The sequence below is a fragment of the Microcaecilia unicolor genome, chromosome 2 (assembly GCF_901765095.1).
Source record: "Microcaecilia unicolor chromosome 2, aMicUni1.1, whole genome shotgun sequence".
Lineage (NCBI taxonomy): Eukaryota > Metazoa > Chordata > Amphibia > Gymnophiona > Siphonopidae > Microcaecilia > Microcaecilia unicolor.
The window spans coordinates 230,797,621-230,816,459 of NC_044032.1; the positions used below are offsets into that span (position 1 = coordinate 230,797,621).

Here is an 18,839-nt window from a genome sequence, read left to right on the forward strand (position 1 = left end):
CTCACCCATGCCTCAAAGAATAAAACCACATAAGAACAGATGGTTCTCAGTAGGCTCAGGCAGACTCCATCATGTGACACAGAAGCATCCCGCCCGCACAAGTGTTACCACTACAAAATTCTTTTGCTCCACTACAGCACTGTGATGTTCCTGAAAATAAAACTGAAGCGGAAAAAAAAAGAAAAAGCAAGGAAGGGGGAACAAAAAGATGAGAAGGTACCCAAAGAGAAAACACCCTCACAAATCACTAAAACCAAAACACATACTAGGAAATGTACATGGAAAGCAATGACCACAAATGCTCGCAGTCTAAGCAATAAAATTCATGACCTTCAGGCCCTGATTTTGGAGGCTGACTTGGACATAGTTGCAGTCACAGAGACATGGCTCAATGGTTCCCATGAGTGGGATGTAAACATACCAGGCTATAATCTTTTTAGGAAGGATAGAGAGGGACGTATAGGTGGAGGAGTAGCTCTGTATGTGAGAAATGATATCCCAGCGACTGAAATGACAGGGAACTGGGGAAAGGAAGAAGCGATATGGATCACCTTAAAAAGAGAGGATAGAACCTTGGTCCACATGGGTGTTGTCTATAGACCCCCGACACAATTGGAAGAACTAGATAAAGATCTGATCGCTGATATTCAAAAGTTGGGGAAGAAAAGAGAGGTGCTGTTGTTGGGAGATTTTAATCTGCCGGATGTAGATTGGAAGGTTCCGTCTGCAAAATCGGAAAGAAGTAGAGAGATTGTGGATGCTTTCCAAAGTGCTCTGCTCAGACAAATGGTGAACGAACCCACGAGGGAGGGAGCCACGTTGGATCTGGTGCTCACAAATGGGGATAGTGTGTCAAATGTCCGAGTGGCTGCGCACCTGGGAAACAGTGACCATCAAACGGTTTGTTTTGATGTAACAGCTCATGTGTATGGCGGCCACTCTAAACTCAAAGTCCTGGATTTCAAGCGAGCTGACTTTAACAAAATGGGAGAATACCTGAGGAAGGAGCTGATGGGCTGGGAGGACATACGAGAAGTGGAAGGACAGTGGTCCAGGCTAAAAGAAGTAATAAACAGGGCCACAGACCTTTATGTAAGGAGAGTAAATAAAAGCAAGAGAAAAAGGAAACCGATATGGTTCTCAAGCAAGTGGCTGAGAAAATAAAGATTAAAGAGTTAGCGTTCCAGAAATATAGAAAATCTCAAGAGGAGGAACACGGGGAGGAATACTGGATGAAACTGAAAGAAGCCAAGAGAGAGGTACGTCTGGCGAAGGCGCAAGCGGAAGAACAAATGGCTAGAAATGTAAGGAGGGGAGACAAAAACTTCTTCAGGTATATTAGTGAAAGGAGAAAGACTATAAAGGGAATTGTGAGACTAAAAGATACAACAAAACGCTATGTAGAAAATGATGAAGAAAAAGCCAATTTGCTAAATAGATACTTTTGTTCTGTTTTCACTGAAGAAACCCTTGGAGAAGGACCGAGAGGGACTGGCAAAAGTACACCTGAAAATGAGGTTGATAGAGCGCCGTTCATGGAAGAGAGTGTGTATCAACAACTTGGAAAGCTAAAGGTGGACAAAGCCATGGGGCCGGACGGGATCCACCCCAGAATACTGAGGGAGCTCAGAGAGGTTCTGGCGGGTCCTCTTAAAGACTTGTTTAATAAATCCTTGGAGACGGGAGAGGTTCCGAGGGATTGGAGAACGGCGGAGGTGGTCCCTCTTCACAAAAGTGGGGATAGGGAAGAAGCTGGAAACTACAGGCCGGTAAGCCTCACTTCGGTTATTGGAAAAGTAATGGAAGCCATGCTGAAGGAAAGGATAGTGAATTTCCTGGAAGCCAATAAGTTGCAAGATCCGAGACAACATGGTTTCACCAAAGGGAAATCGTGCCAAACGAATCTCATTGAATTCTTTGACTGGGTGACAGGAGAATTAAATCAAGGACGTGCTATGGACATCATCTACTTAGATTTCAGCAAGGCTTTCGACACGGTTCCCCACAGGAGGCTCTTAAATAAACTAGACGGCCTGAAGATAGGAGCCGAAGTGGTGAACTGGATTAGGAACTGGTTGACGGACAGACGCCAGAGGGTGGTGTTGAATGGAGTTCGCTCGGAGGAAGGAAAGGTGAGTAGTGGAGTGCCTCAGGGATCGGTGCTGGGGCCGATTCTGTTCAATATATTTGTGAGTGACATTGCCGAAGGGTTAGAAGGTAAAGTTTGCCTTTTTGCGGATGACACCAAGATTTCCAACAGAGTGGACACCCCGGAGGGTGTGGAAAACATGAAAAAAGATCTGAAGAAGCTAGAAGAATGGTCTAACGTTTGGCAATTAAAATTCAATGCGAAGAAATGCAAAGTGATGCACTTAGGGAGTAGAAATCCAAGGCAGACGTATGTGTTAGGCGGGGAGAGTCTGATAGGCACGGACGGGGAGAGGAATCTTGGGGTGATAGTATCTGAGGACCTGAAGGCGACGAAACAGTGCGACAAGGCGGTGGCAGTAGCTAGAAGATTGCTAGGCTGTATAGAGAGAGGAGTGACCAGCAGAAGAAAAGAGGTTTTAATGCCCCTGTATAAGACGTTGGTGAGGCCCCACCTGGAGTATTGTGTTTAGTTTTGGAGGCCGTATCTTGCAAAGGATGTTAAAAAAATGGAAGCGATGCAAAGAAAAGCTGCGAGGATGGTATGGGATTTACGTTCCAAGACGTATGAAGAGAGGCTTGCTGACCTGAACATGTACACCCTGGAGGAAAGGAGGAACAGGGGTGATATGATACAGACGTTCAAATATTTGAAAGGTATTAATCCGCAAACGAATCTTTTCCGGAGATGGGAAGGCGGTAGAACGAGAGGACATGAAATGAGATTGAAGGGGGGCAGACTCAGGAAAGATATCAGGAAGTATTTTTTCACTGAGAGGGTGGTGGACGCTTGGAATGCCCTCCCGCGGGAGGTGGTGGAGATGAAAACAGTAACGGAGTTCAAACATGCATGGGATATGCATAGAGGAATCCTGTGCTGAAGAATGGATCCTCAGAAGCTTAGCTGAAATTGGGTGGCGGAGCAGTTGGGGGGAAGAGGGGGGTGGTGGTTGGGAGGCGAGGATAGGCGAGGGCAGACTTATACGGTCTGTACCAGAGCCGGTGATGGGAGGCGGGACTGGTGGTTGGGAGGCGGGAAATACTGCTGGGCAGACTTATATGGTCTGTGCCCTGAAAAGGACAGGTACAAATTCAAGGTAAGGTATACACATATGAGTTTGTCTTGGGCAGACTGGATGGACCATGCAGGTCTTTTTCTGCCGTCATCTACTATGTTACTATGTTACTTGTTACATTTGTACCCTACATTTTCCCACCTATTTGCAGGCTCAATGTATGGCTTGCCAAGGATCCCTTTAGTAGCTCCTTATAAATTGTTGTCCAGCTGTGTCCTCCATTAGAGCTCATATCCTTAGTCTAAAACCTTGTGCCAATTTTGGATGGGCCTGAACCCAAAGTGGGTGGGCACAAATTTTTCTCTGTACCCCCCTCCCCCAGCAAAATTTAGTCACGCTGATCAGATGCATTTGTCACACAGGGTAAAGTGCTGCTTTTCAGTGCATCAGATTTCAGAAAATTTATTTAATAGCCTAACACCCTTTTCAGTGAGCTTCAGAGGCCAAAACCTCCTGCCTCAGGTCAGTATAATGCTGTTACGGTATCCTCGCCTGACCTAAGGAAGGAAGTATTTGTCTCTGAAACTTCATTAACACAGGTACCATATTACTTTATCCTAAATTAAAATAAAATTATTTTCTTTACCTTTCTTGTATGGCCATTTACTTTTTCTCATTGTGTCGCTTCCAGTCTCTAGATTCGGCTTTCCTTCGTTTCGCTTACTCTTCTGCCACGGTTTCCTGGTCATTTCTCATTTTTCTCTCCTTTTTCTTTGCTTTCTTCAATATTTTTCTGCCTCTCTCTCTCTCTCTGTCCTGATTTAATTCATTCTTACTATCCATTCTTTAATTTCCTTCATCTACTTATGGCTTTTCATCTTTTTCTCACCCTTGTTCTCCCCATGCCCCTTCCTCTTATTCTCCAGTCTTTCACTACTCTCCTTTTCCATCCAGCAGCTCTCTTCTTTCTCTCCCCATCCTTCCAGTCTCTCCTCTCTCGCCCCATCCTTCCAGTAGTCTCCCCTCTTTCTTTCTGCATACTTCCGTCCAGTGTCACCTCTTTCTCCCTACCCTTCCATCCAGCGTCTTCCCTCTTTCTCTCCCCATCCTTCCATCCATCTACCCTCTCTCCTGATCCTTCCATCTAATATCTCTCTCTCCCTCTTTCTAACCAGTGTCTGTATCACTCTACCCTTTTCTGTTCAGTGTCCCTTCTCTCTCCACATCCTTCCAGTCTCTCCCCTTTCTCTCTACATCCTTCCAGTCTCTCCCCTTTCTCTCCCCATCCTTCCATCCAGAGTCTCTCTCACCATCCTTCCATCTGTTTTCCCTCTTTCTCTGCCATCCTTCCATCTGTTTTCTATCTTTTCTCCCCATCCTTCCATGTTTTCCCTCTTTCTCTGCCATCCTTCCATGTTTTCCCTCATTCTCTGCCATCCTTCCATCTGTTTTCTATCTTTTCTCCCCATCCTTCCATCTATTTTCCTCTCATCTGCCATCCTTCCACCTGTTTTCCCTCATTCTCTGCCATCCTTCCATCTGTTTTCCCTCTTTTCTCCCCATCCTTCCATGTTTTCCCTCTTTTCTCCCCATCCTTCCATGTTTTCCCTCTATTCTCCCCATCCTTCCATGTTTTCCCTCATTCTCTGCCATCCTTCCACCTGTTTTCCCTCTTTTTCTCCCCATCCTTCCATCTGTTTTCCCTCTTTTTCTCCCCATTCTTCCATGTTTTTCCTCTTTTCTTCGACGAGGCCCGCCCTGCATGCCAGCGCCAGCCAGCCCCAGTCCCATTGCCGGCCACTGCTGCTTTTCCTGTTGAGCAGCAGGGCCGGCGCTACAAAAAGAAGCAGCGATAATAACGGCGCTAAGGACGAAAAATGTTTAAAAAAAAAAAAAAAAAAGCGCGGCACCGGCAGGCACTGTCTAGGCAGCCTTGAGCATGGCTGCTGGCTCGCAGGCTCCGCCCGTCTCCTACGTCACTGCAGGAGATGGGCGGAGCCTGTGAGCCAGCAGCCAATGCCTGAAGGCTGCCTAGACAGTGCCTGCCGGTGCCGTGCTTTTTTTTTTTTTAAAACATGTTTTGTCCTTAGCGCCGTTAGCGCTTCTTCTTTTTGTAGCGCCGGCCCTGCTGCTCAACAGGAAAACCAGCAGTGGCCGGCAATGGGTGCTGGGGCTGGCGCTGGGCGGGCCTGGGCTGAAATTGGGTGGGCCTGGGCCCAGCCAGGCCCACCCGTAGCTACGCCCCTGCTTGGAGGTGATCCTAGTTGAACTGCATGGCCCTATAAATACTTATGACTCCCTTAAGCTGTGTCACAGCTATTGTATTCCCCACTGGGATCTCCTGTTTAATGAAATCTCAAATTGCTACCCTTTGACTATAACTTCATAGCCCTCAGTTCTTCAAATGAAATGAGCCTCCCCAGCTTCATCAGCTGGGGTAAGACTTTGAAGACCTTTAGCATACCATACATTAAAAGCATCTCATCCCTACCAGCCTGAAATTCTTGATTATATTTTATGGGAATGTATTAGAAGTATCTTTTTAGGTTACAGCATTTTGTTTTACCCTATTCCAGATTGGAAGAGTGAGAACTACACAAGATCTTCTCACCTAACCATCTTGCTGCTTCAGAGAGCCACAATACGGCCCTCAAAACAGTATACTGTTCAGTGTCAACCCAATGTTTAACCTGTGGCGAGCTACACTCCAGCTTGCAATTACACTGCTAAATAATATTGGTAAAAGATCCGGCACGCCCATCCTCCCTTCTCTCTTGACAAATATAGGACAACCCTACAATGCTGGGGGGGCTCTTATTCCAAATATACTGAACTGAACCATCTTACACTGTAAACATCATAAGGAGTAGTACGTTTCCATTGCATCTTCTTGTAAGTCTGGGCAAATCACTTAACCCTCCATTGCCCCAGATCCAAACTATCATATATGCTTGAATATAAACCAAGATGACATTTTCCCAAAAAAAATAAGGGGGGGGGGGGAATGCTAACGTGAATATAAATCAAGGGTTTATATTCAAGTAATCTTCTCCTTCCCCCTCCATTGTGGTGCATGGAATTCCTCCTCTCCCCTTCTTTTCCCTTCCTTCTGTCCTACTCTACCCACGACCATACCCCCCCTCCTGACATATCTGTAGGCCTGCCCCCTACCCCATGGGCCTACTGTTTCACCTGGTGGTCTTGTGGAGAGTTGGGTAGAAGCTATTCTTATGCACTGCTGCCTTCCTCATTGAAAATGGCTGCCATTGCACATGAGATTACCACTGGAGTTCATATCAGCCATTTTGGGATTGGAGCCACTATTGGCAGGTTGCGATACCAGGCATGTGAGACCCCGGCTGAGGGTTATGGGGTGGCCCTGCCAATAATACAGCTGGACAAGATTGTAAACATAAAATAAGTGTTCGTTCACAGACCTAGAACAAAGGTAAAGTCTCCTATCTTCAGAGGGGGAAAAGATTTTGCATGGGCCTGTGGCCAACAGGGCCCAAAACACAGTCTGTGGCCATGCCTCAAACACAGTTTGTAGTTTCTCTTTGTATTTTCCAGGTCTGGCTCACAATTCTTAAAATAAAAGATTGGCTTACCTCGGCCAGATCACAGCAATTAGAAGTGTTCAGTAAAGGCGTATGCTGGGGCTTCAATTCTTCCTTCCCTGGGCCTCCTCAACCTCGACCTGGCCCTGTCTTTTAAACTGCCCCTATCTCACTTCGTCCTGGGTCAGGATCAGTGCTCTTAATGTGTGCATGTTAGTTAAAGAGGGACTTAAGGGTGAGGGACAGTGTTCTACAAACCCCGTCACATACCTTCTCCCCTCAGCTCTACTGTATGCAGTTGAGTGCTTGCCATTTCAGGGTCTTCCTCCTGGGACAAAACGTCCGCATTAGCATGCTCTTGGTCCCCCCCCCCCCCCCCCCCCCCCCCCCCCCACTGCCGATGTTTCACCTGGTATTGAAGAGGTTGAAGACTGAGGAACCACAATATTACACGTGCATTTGAATCCTTATGTCGAGCCTCCGGTGAATGGTTTGATGGTCAGTAACCAGCAGAAAGTTTCACCCAGCATATAGTACTGGAACATTTCCAGGGCTCACTTGACCGCCAGAGCCGCCTTCTCAGTCACTGCCTAATTCCTCTCAGGAACGGCTTTCTGCTAATGTTTGCCACTGGGTGATCGTCCCCATCCACTTCCTGGGCCAGAATGGCCCCAAACCCAACCTCTGACGAAGCAGTCTAAAGGGCTGCCTATTTAGACGACATTGACATCTATAGTAAAGATTGGAGGAGTCATCTCATCCAAGTAGAAGCAGTACTGGATAAAGGGCCGGTTAAAGTCTGGGTTGACTAGCTCTGTTTCTGAGCAAATAACTGTTACGCCCCTCCCCTGTTCGACGCTCCTCCTGGCTAAGTCATTCCTCAGCTCCGTCCAAAAGGGACAAGGTTCAGTCTTGGGGGGGGGGGGGTCTGTTTGTTTCCTAAGTCTGGCAGCTGTCATCCGGCTTGGAGCAAGGGCAGCAGCCATCTTGGCTAGCTCAGGAGGGGGCAGCCATCTTGTATAAACGAGAACAGGAAGGAACTCCATATTTGGTCTTGGGAGGATCTCCTATGGGGGCAGCCATGTTGGATTCACCTAAGTTTGGTTTGCTCAGATTGCTTCACTATTTAAAGCACTGCCTCCAGGCCTTCATTGCTTCGGTCTCAAATGTTCTGAGGAGTTGCTGTGAGAGTGCTGTTCACTGACTATTCTTCTGGACCTGTTTACCTGTGCACCGGACCTTGGCTAGTTTTCTTGGATTACGCTTGTTTGCTGCCTGCCTTGACCCTGGACTGATTTTGACTATTCTTTGCCTGTCGGAGTACTGGTTCTGGACTGTGTCTGTTTCCTGCCATCCTGGTCAGCGGCTGTGCAACCCCGCCGGTTCCAGAAGTCCTGGTGGCCGCCTGCAGCTGGGAGCTCAACTCCCGGTGAACGGTGGTTGCTTTCCAGGTGAAGCTAGGGGTTGTCTGGCTGCCTGACTGAGTGCGGTAGCACTCCATCTCTGCCGTGCTCTGTTGTGGCACAAGGACTCACTACTACCGGGTCATAACAATAACCCTCTTCAGAGTTTGGAAGGCCACATCCAATTCTTCCATCCAGTGTACTTTCTCGGGTCCTTCTTCTGCAGGAGGTGGGTTAGTGGTTTCGCTTTCTCAACAAACCCAGGAATTAACCAGCAGTAATACCCCAGGATCCTGAGGTAGGCTCGTACTTGCTTCTTCATCTGGGGTACTGACACCTGGGTGATTGCCTCTACTTTCCATATCTGGAGTCTTGCTTGCCCTTTCCCGACCGACTACCCCAGATACTGGACTTCTTATCCTCCAAGGAAACACTTTTTGGGATTCGCTGTTAACCCAGCTGTCCGTAGACTATCCAGTACTGCTTCTACTTGGATGAGATGGCTCCTCCAATCTTTACTATAGATGACAATGAGGCATATTTTCAAAGCACTTAGCCTTCCAAAGTTCCATAGGTTTCTATGGAACTTTGGAAGGCTAAGTGCTTTGAGAATTTGCCTCAGTGTTGTCTAGGCAGCCCCGTATCTGCCATGGGGTTTAAGTAGGCAATCCACAAGGCACTAGAAGGTAGCTGGGGCTCCATGAAGGCCGAATAGGAGCACCGTGAATTGGAACAAACCCTGGGGTGTTGAAAAGGCTGTCTTCTCCTTGGCGGCTGGGGTGAGAGGTATCTCTTAATACCCTTTGGTCAGGTCCAGGGCTGAAATGAATCGAGCCCCTCCTAGCTGTTCAATGAGTTCATCCACCCTCGGCATTGGATAGGCTTTTAGCTTGGAGACAACATTCATCTTCCGTAAATTAATGCAAAACCGTATACTTCCATCTGGTTTTGGTACCAGCACAATGAGAGATGCCCAATTCCTGGTGGACTGTTCAATAACTCCCAATTCCAGCATTTCAACGACCTTTTTTGCCACCGCATGCTGCCTTGCTTCTAGGATTCGATAGGGTCGTTTTCAGACTACCACCCCTGGTTCGGTGATGATATAGGTTGCAAGGTGGGTCTGACCTGACCCTTTGGAAAACACATCTTCATTCTGGTGTACCAACTGCTCCAGGTCGGCCCTCTGCGAGTTGGAGAGCTAGGCGCCAAATGGGACTTGCAAGGGTTCAGACTCTATCGGGAACCTCGGACCAAATTCATTGAACTATGGCTGCCATCATGGGGACCCATTTCTTCAAGTTGACGTGAAAGACCTTCACCTTGTCCCTCTTATCAGGTTGTTCCACCTTGTAGTTGACACCTTTCCACAACTTCATAAGGACCAATTTTTGGTCTCAAACTTTCTCAGCATCTGTTTCAGCATCTTATTGAAGCGTTGTACCAGACCTGTGTCTGTGGATGGTATACCGATGTTTGTAACGTTTTCACCTTGAGCAAGGCACAGACTTGCTTCATAACTCTGGAAATAAAGGTAGTACCTTGGTAGGTCAATATTTCTTCTGGAATCCCTATCCGGAAGAATACTTCCCATAGCGTGTTAGCCACTGTGGTGATTTTTCATGTTACGCAAAGCAATAGCCTCTGGATAGGGAGTGGCATAATACAAAATAACTAGAATATATTTATGGCCACAAGTGATGTGCTCCAGGTGTCCCATTCAAATGGGATGTCAACAAGGGGCATGGGCACGAGAGGGGTAGTGAGACCCTCGCAAGACTACTCAGATGGCAGGTTGGGCAGAACTGGCAAAAGAACTGTACTTGCTTAAATACCCCTGGCCATTAAAACCAGGCTAGGATCTGCTCCTGGGTCTTCTCCTCCCCTAGATGACCACCTAGCAGGGGACTGTGAACTAGTTGCATGACTTGCCTATGGTAGGGCTGGGGTACTAGTAGCTGCTCTACCTCCTCCCCCCCTCCAGGGTTCCCTTGGCCACCCTATACATCAAATTATTCCTTATCACAAAATGGGGGGTGCTACCTTAGCGGGGTCCTGGTTGCCCATGGAATTCCCATCCACTGCAACAACCCTAGCTTGGGCTGCTGTAAGAGACTCATCCTCTGACTGTGCCCTTTTGAAATTCCTCGTAGCTCTCTCACTGTTCCATTCGGGTACACTATCCAAAGGTACCGTTTTGTTGTGCTCACAAAGATGAATGCCTTCTTTATTATAGTTAGCATTTTATACTCTTTTCCATAGCTGCGTTTACTTTATACTGATGATGATTTAAACAGTTTATATGTATCAGTATCAATATTGCAGTTTCAGTACTACATTCTTTTGATTTTTCAATTCATGCACACATTGCGGCATTTGCACCCAGTTTCAAGCATCATTACCTTTATAGATTAGTGTAAACATACATAAGTCTCCACAAGTATGGCATAAGCTTGTGCACAGTTGTTTAAAATTTGTATTTGACTTCTGCTAATTTTCTTTTTTACATGGGTGCTAGATTTCTTTGGACTTTCTGTCTCTTTTTAAGGTAGGCCATATTATTTTTATCCTAGCACAATGGGTGTTTCATATATTTATATATTTTTCACCTTTTAATAGTTGGTGTATTTTAATTATTTCCACTCTTTGGCTTGATTAGACCCCAAGACGCTGTTTACTTGTAGCACACAGCTATTGTTCTAGGATTCCAACAAGATTAGCATTATTTCATTCTTCTCCCTATTTGATACTATATATGTTTTATCTCCATTTTGCACATACACACATGTATATAATCCTTAAATATGTTTATATGTACAATTGGCCTTTTTTCCTCATTTTGCATTTATGTAATCATTATGTAGTAATTTATCCATTTTTAAACCATTTTTTCATCATTTGCATAAGTATATAAATACATAAGTGTTGCCATACTGGGACAGACAGAAGAAGCCTAGTATCCTGTTTATACAACAGTGGCCAAACCATGTCACAAGTACCTGGCAAGATCCCACCATCATCATATTCAGATATGCTTTCTATAATATGTTCTGGTTTACTTTATACATGAAGAGGAGTGGTGTGACCAGCAGGGCCCTTCCAAGGAACACCAGGAGATGAGAAATGTGGTAAAAAAAACTTTATTCTTCTAATACCCGACATGGCACCGTGTTTCAACTAAGTGCCTGTCTCAGGGGTCTATGATAAATTAAAAATAAAAACATCTATATAAGAAAAGGGGTACATATACATATAATTAAAAAAGTAACAAAAAATAATGTCACTCTCATAATTAAAACCAACAGTGATAAAATACAACAGTAATAAAATACATATATCCATACATAGGTGAAGAAAAAAAATGATGTGACATAATTAAAATAAAAAGGAAAACAGCAAAAGTAGAGGCTGACAAATGCGCAAACCAATAGGGAGATAATCTCAAAAACCAGTTTATTCAGAATATTCATATCAATATCAAGGACCCGACACGGTCCGTGTTTCGGTGCCAATGCGCCTGCCTCAGGGGTCACAATCAACTTTCTCTGAGAAGAAGCTGATAGGCTTGAATTCCTTTATGTATGCAAGTTAATCCACAGAGAGAACAAAAGAACAGCCAACCGATCAGCAAACACCATTATAAACCATAAAATTCCACTGCTTTGTCACCTTCATATCTAGCACCCATCTCTCACTGTCTCTCATCCACCCAGCTCCTTCTGTTTCTCACCTAACTCACCCCACCCTCTTCCTGTGAGGTTGTCATTGGAATGCTTTTGCGTTTCACTTATATATACTGCTATTTGTCAACATTATTTCTGATCTGAAGAAGGAGGGGGTTACTTTTGAAAGCTAATCAAAAAATGTATTGCTACTCCAGTAAAACGGGTATCATCTTACATAGTAACATAGTAGATGATGGCAGAAAAAAGACCTGCACGGTCCATCCAGTCTGCCCAACAAGACAACTCATGTGTGCTACTTTTTGTGTATACCCTGCTTTGATTTGTACCTGTGCTCTTCAGGGCAGAGACCGTATAAGTCTGCCCAGCACTATCCCTGCCTCCCACCACTGGCTCTGGCACAGACCGTATATAAGTCTGTCCAGCACTATCCTGCCTCCCAACCACCAGCCCCGCCTCCCACCACCGGCTCTGGCACAGACTGTTTAAGTCTGCCCAGCACTATCCTGCCTCCCACCATCAGCTGTGGCACAGACTGTATAAGTCTGCCCAGCACTATCCCTGCCTCCCACCACCGGCTCTGGCACAGACCGTATAAGTCTACCCAGCACTATCCCTGCCTCCCAACCTCCAGCCCCGCCTCCCACTACCGGCTCTGCTATCCAATCTTGGTTAAGCTCCTGAGGATCCATTCCTTCTGAACAGGATTCCTTTATGTTTATCCCACGCATGTTTGAAATCCGTTACCGTTTTCATCTCCACCACCTCCCGCGGGAGGGCATTCCAAGCATCCACCACTCTCTCCGTGAAGAAATACTTCCTGACATTTTTCTTGAGTCTGCCCCCCTTCAATCTCATTTCATGTCCAGGCCTTCTTATTTTCTTTTCTATGTTTTGTTTTATTTCTATAACTAGCTAAGGGAAATCCACACCGAGATTAAGATGCAAGGGAGGATGAAACGCCAACCAGTAACACATGTTTTTACAGTTCTGAGTCTATAACCAAAGGCCTGTCACATCTGTATTATGAAAAGAAAAAGAAAAATTAACCTCTTTTAGGATGCATATTTACTAGTGCACATGCCATTCTTTTAGGTGCCTTAAAAGTTTTAGTACAGACAAATGTGGTTGTACGTGCATATATTAATGAATGTGCAATCAATTTGTACACACAGTTTATTTTAAATCTGCTGGTTAGTTACCAAAGGACAAACAAAAAAAGGTGCAATAGAAAGATGTACATTCCATTCCATAAAATACAATAGGATAAGTATTGACAAACAGCTACTACCACGCATATAATTGTCATACATTGGTGATAGACATAAATGTTCTTAATATAACTGTTTAGTGTTGTGTACATTTTGAAGTATTTTTGCAAAGACCATGGAAGTCCACTCATTGGTAACTTTTTTTTTTTTTCCTTTGAACTCAACCCCCAGTGAAGAAAATCCCAACCATTAACCCATCCTAACTAAACTAATCCACAGATTATGTGGGGTTTTGTCTCTTATAGCCCATATGCTAAAACAAGACTGGGTGGATTAAGATCATATCACGTCCCCTAACCTCCCCCTCACAATAAATCCCCCCTTAAATATGCAGCCCAAATGACTCCACTCAGAGGTGACCCTTCCCCCTAACTTATTCAAAACCAGACTACGTATGCGGGGTGTCGGGGTTGAACATATTTACCCCAAATGGTAAGAGAAACCGTTCTACGTTTTGAAGGAACATCCCACCCTCACAGCTGTATCAAAAACATGTGGAATCTATTTGTCCAGTGCCAGCACCAGGGCAGTTCAGACTGGATCCAGTATTGGAGGAGCACACAAACAGAGCAGACCAGTAGGTGTATTTTATTTATTTAATTATTACATTTGTACCCCGCTCTTTCCCACATACAGCAGGTCCAGTGCGGCTTACATAGTAAAAGAAAGCATCTTACATGGTAAAGAAAACAGTAAAAACAAGGAAATGTAGGAACAATATTATAAAGTGTGAAATTTATTAAGCACCTACACCTACTGGTCTGCTCCGTTTGGGTGCCAACTACTGTTTGTAGATTGCTACCTCTGTTTGCTTCCAATATTAGAGGGTTTTCTCCCCCACAATGCAGGTCTTATCCAGAAGGATGTGGGACCCCTTCCCCCTGTGTACCCAGGCCTTCATCTTTCCAAACAATAGGGTTAAGCAGCACAGTTTGACCCAAGGTACTATCCCATATAATTTGACCAATCCCCAGAACTGCTTAATGTGAATGTACTGCCAGAGCACGTGCAACAATCATAGGTGTCGGTGGCTCAGTTGTTTGGGGAGGCTAAAGTAGGTGGGACTGGTGCAGGGGCCAAGTCCTTAATTGTCTGAGAACATGCAGAAAGAAAGATCAGCAAAACAGTTGCAGATAATACATATCGTAATATCAAAATTTATTGAAAGGTATCAAATGCCAATGAATTAAGTGACAAAATAAGTGACAAAAATAAGCGGTGCAAAGTTGAATGAATATATAGATCTCTTAGGCAACTGAATTAAAGTGGATTAAAAATGTGTCAGTAGATGATTCCTGCACCGCTGTAGAGGTCTGCAGCCAGTCGGCCTCCTTTCTCACCTCTCCCTCTTGCCTGCAGCTCATCTGCCCCACTCTCTCACACACACACTTTTCCCCCTCCTCTCCAATCCTCAAGAGAGCTTGTTGATTTTGCTGGTTCATTAGATTGGGAGCTACAGGGTCAACAGGTTCTTTATGAACCTCAGGTTACTCCAATTATCTGAGAATTCCTTGGCTGCATGGGGGGAGGGTGTAAGGAAACTGATTGATAGTGGAGGGAAGCAATATGCTAGACCAGAGTACAGAAATGCCAAGGGCGGCCCATTCAGAAGAGTGACATGTACCACCCCAGTAAGTGAAATTGAAGGTCAGTGAGGTTTTTCTTGCATTCAATGTATACATTTGAAATGGTGCTGAAGGGACTGAAGCCCAAGGAAGGGCTGCTGGCTGCTATTATTGACAAGTAATCGTTTCATGTGCCTTCATGGATGGCATGTTACATATTTTAAACTCAACTGTTTCAAACACTAAACCTCATACTAACCTATGGAAACAATTCAACTGTATTTAAAGTTCCCTTCTGGAAGTATCTCATAATTTAAACCTGGTATGTACTGTCGTTTCCACATCTTAGGGGTCTGGGAGGGGGGTCAGTGACACTGGAGGGGAGTAAGGGAGAGGTCATGCCTTAATCCCTCCAATGGTCATTTGGTCATTTAGTGCATCTTTTGGTTACTTAGTCCTGATTGAAACAAGTCTAGCCAAAAAGTCTTAATTGTGGCCCAGGACGTTTTCATTTTGCACCACTGTTGGAAATAGTCTAGCTTTTGGTGCTGCCCATGTCCGGGCCAAAACATCCCCTTCCGGTCACACTTCCTTGAAATTTGGACGAACTGTGGAGCAAAATGTCTAAATTCAGGGTGTCAAAAATCGCAATTTGGACGTTTTTGAGAGAACAACATCCTTCTGTCACCTTATGATGACTTTTTATGAATTTTTTGTTTGTTTTGAAAATGAATCCCTTAGTCTGTTGGGCGAGTTCTTTTTGGAGTATCTACTACACAATTCTCACTTATTACTATAGGCTCTTTGTTATATAAATAGTTCCTTTGAATAAACAATCCTTTATTTGGATTAAAACCTTATGCAGCCTACTTGTTAAGAGGTGTTACTGGTTGGACTCTGCATTTGCTAGTGGATTTTTGCTCTGTTGACTCACCTCTTATGTCTTGTGCGTAACTCTAGTTTGTATGGGTGAAAGATGTACTTGCTGTGTATTGAGCAATATTTTACAAGTGGACAGTATGCAGCCATGCCTTCCATCACTTAGGCATATTACTGTGATTTATTTATTTATTTTATTTGCATTTTGCTCACACCTTTTTCAGTAGTAGCTCAAGGTGAGTTACATTCATGTACACTGGATATTTCGCTGTCCCAGGAGGGCTCACAATCTAGGTTTGCACCTGAGGCAATGGAGGGTTAAGTGACTTGCCCAAGTAATACCTTATATTCTTTAAAAACTGTCTACCACACTTCCCCCTCCTTGTGATAATCTTTGAAATATAGAATTTGGTTAGGAAGTATCATGTGGCATGCATGATACAGTTTGATGACTTGGGGTGCTAGTTTTTTGTGATTCATCTTCCTTCCAGATGTCTGTTGGAACTTAAAGCTGTAAACTATTTTTTTTTTTTTTTTTAAGAAAATGATTTAAGAGTGTGAGGCACAGGCATTGGTTATATGCCGGAATAAGCCAGTCACTGGTACTGAAGTTGCTCCGCTCTCCTCCACAGTTTATATGGACCTCCTATTTCTTACCTCTCACCACCCCCACCCCAAAAATAGGCAGGGAAAATACACCTGTGGTACGAGGGTTACTGCTTGTTCTGGCCATCCTGAAATATTGGACGGTACTCTTCCTCTGTCTTTTGTCTTTAAAAATGACCTTCATTGAGATGTCATAGAATTATAGGAGGTAACAATAGCCAAAGTACAGAAAAACCCCTCTGAGAAAAATAACCCCAGTACACCAATATAATTCCACAATTCCACAATATGCATTTGGTTGAATAAGTAAGTTCCATATTAGGTGTACAGAGTAAAGGGTTATGGATTTGATATATACTGCCTTTCTGTGGTACAAACAAAGCAATTTACATTTATTATATATAGATACTTTCTCTGTCCCTAGTGGGCTTACAGTTAAGTTCTTGTGAAACCTTGTGATATTATTTATAGTGCCAATTCTCTCAAACTGAAGCAATTGTAAATCACCCTATACATTATTAGCAAGACTTTCATCTGCAGCTTTAGTGAAGAAATTGATAAATATCTGCATATTAATGAAAGTTAAAATGTTTTACCAGCAATTTTAAAGTGTCATAAAAGACGGAGCACTAGAAGGAAAACATTACAAAACCCAGAACCTAGACAGCTTAGCTTAAAATTGGCAACACCAAGCTAACCCTTGCCTGAATGGGTAATGGTACCCACATGCATCTCACTTGGAGTTTGATCAGATTGTGGTCTTTATGGGTAGTGTTTCATGCTTGCAAGTAGTAATTGTAATTGATTTTTGTCCTTGTTTTTATAGGACCTCAGCTTGCCCAATGGCACTCCTGTGGACACATCTAGCCCCGCATCATCGTCATCACTGCTCAACAGACTCCAATTAGATGATGACTTGGATGGTGAGACGAGAGATCTCTTCGTCACAGTTGATGATCCAAAAAAACATGTTTCTACTATGGAGACCTTCATCACATACAGAGTTGCAACTAAGGTAAGGTCCAACAATTTGTCACTTCCAAAGCTAATTTAAACTGCTTCAAGAAGCGAACTTGCTGAGTTGGGGAAAAAAAGGTTTCCCAGAGGAAAGGAGGAAGTGGAAACTTATTCCTAGTCAGAGCCAGGGCTGGGATCTGGCACTACGATCTTTCATTCACAATTACTCAAATATCTAGTCTGCTGACTGTAATGACAATCCTCTGCTTGAGAATATGCATCAGGGCTCCTTCTGAAATCCTGCAGTCAAGGACCCTGAAACCAGCAGTGATGAACCTTAGCTGACATGGGGAGTGGAAGACCTGATTTGCAGATCAAACCTGATGTTGCAGATCAAACCTGGCATCTTCCTCATGGCCGTTTACAGTTCTTGCTATGGGTCACCGAAACAAATGTTTAGTGCATTATTTTAATTATATTTTAATTATTATTTTGAACATTTCTCAAGCAAAATTCAGCATTCTTCTTAAGAAAACCCCCCACTAGAATCAGATATTTGGGTATTTTGATAGTGTGTCTCCTTGAACAAGGGATGCTGTTTATCATTTGGAAGTCTTTGCATTCCTCTTGTTCCAGCCCTAATCAGGACCAGTCCACAAGTCTACCTCTCCTTCACTGGCTCTCCTAACTGAAGATCTTTTGTTAAAATAGAAGCCTTCAGCAGAAGGGGCAGGAATGCCTCATGCAGTGCTGCTTTATAATTTGATCAGGTTTTGTGTTTAGGACAGTACCAGATTCTGCCCCCACTGTAGTTTTTAATTGGACCTTGTGCAGAAATGCTATGTGATCGGCTAGAGATGTTGGAATTTCTGAACTAGGACTTTCACCTGGACATAATGCTGCCTCTGAGCACACACACTGATCTTTGGAACAGTGGTTTGAGCCCTCATTCAACTTGCCAAAGATTAGTAGAAAACCTAGTGATTGATCTTATACCTCACTGAAGATAAATCATTGGCACCTGGGGGAAAATTAATTTTCTGATGTATTTTTTGGTAGGTAAGGGGTTTGGTGTTTTGGGGCTATTTTTCTTTCTTTCTTTCTTTCTTTTTATTGTTGATCAGTCAGTTGAGTATTAGAGCCCATTCACTCTTTAAATCTCGCCGGTCATAGTGAAAATATTCTGTCTTTATGTATTGTGTGCTAGCTGCAAAATTATTTTGCATTATATGGTTCCTCTAAGTCACGTTTTTCACAAGACATCTGCAAGATCCTTAAAAAAAACTGGCATATTCTTGAGACACACAAATGCTTCATGCACAAAGAATTCATGGTAGCTTTTTCCAGAGATAAGAACCTTAAAGAAAATCTAGTTCACTTGGTACTTTCAGACCTAGACCAACCCAATGAAAACTTCACTGGACATTCAGCAAGTGGCAGGTGCTCGTTGTGTGTACACTGTTTGGTTATAAACAGCTTCATGCACCCCGTTAATAAACATATCTACACACTAAAATATTCAACCAGTTACAACTCATCACGTCATATGTGTAATAGTGTGCTTGTGCAAGCTATTGTACATTGGTAAAACCAAAAACAAAATGGTGAAGACTAGATTAATTGAACATTTTTCCCTATGCGGCTCCTATGCTCTAACAGTGCCACTAGTCAAACATTGGTACGAGGCCAATCATCCCATTGAAGGTTTGAAGTTTTTTGTTTTAAAGCAAATATGTCGTAGTTGGAGAGGCGGG

The 18,839-nt window shown here is 44.0% G+C and overlaps 1 protein-coding gene across 2 annotated transcripts in view; it reads left to right on the forward strand.

Annotated features, from left to right (window-relative positions):
• SNX30 (sorting nexin family member 30) overlaps window positions 1-18,839 on the forward strand; it is a 187,085-nt gene that overhangs the window by 80,385 nt on the left and 87,861 nt on the right. For both annotated transcript variants that reach the window (XM_030193775.1, XM_030193774.1), the window contains one exon: window positions 16,955-17,143. In XM_030193775.1, coding sequence (XP_030049635.1) covers window positions 16,955-17,143 — 189 coding nt within the window. The remainder of the gene's footprint in view (window positions 1-16,954; window positions 17,144-18,839) is intronic.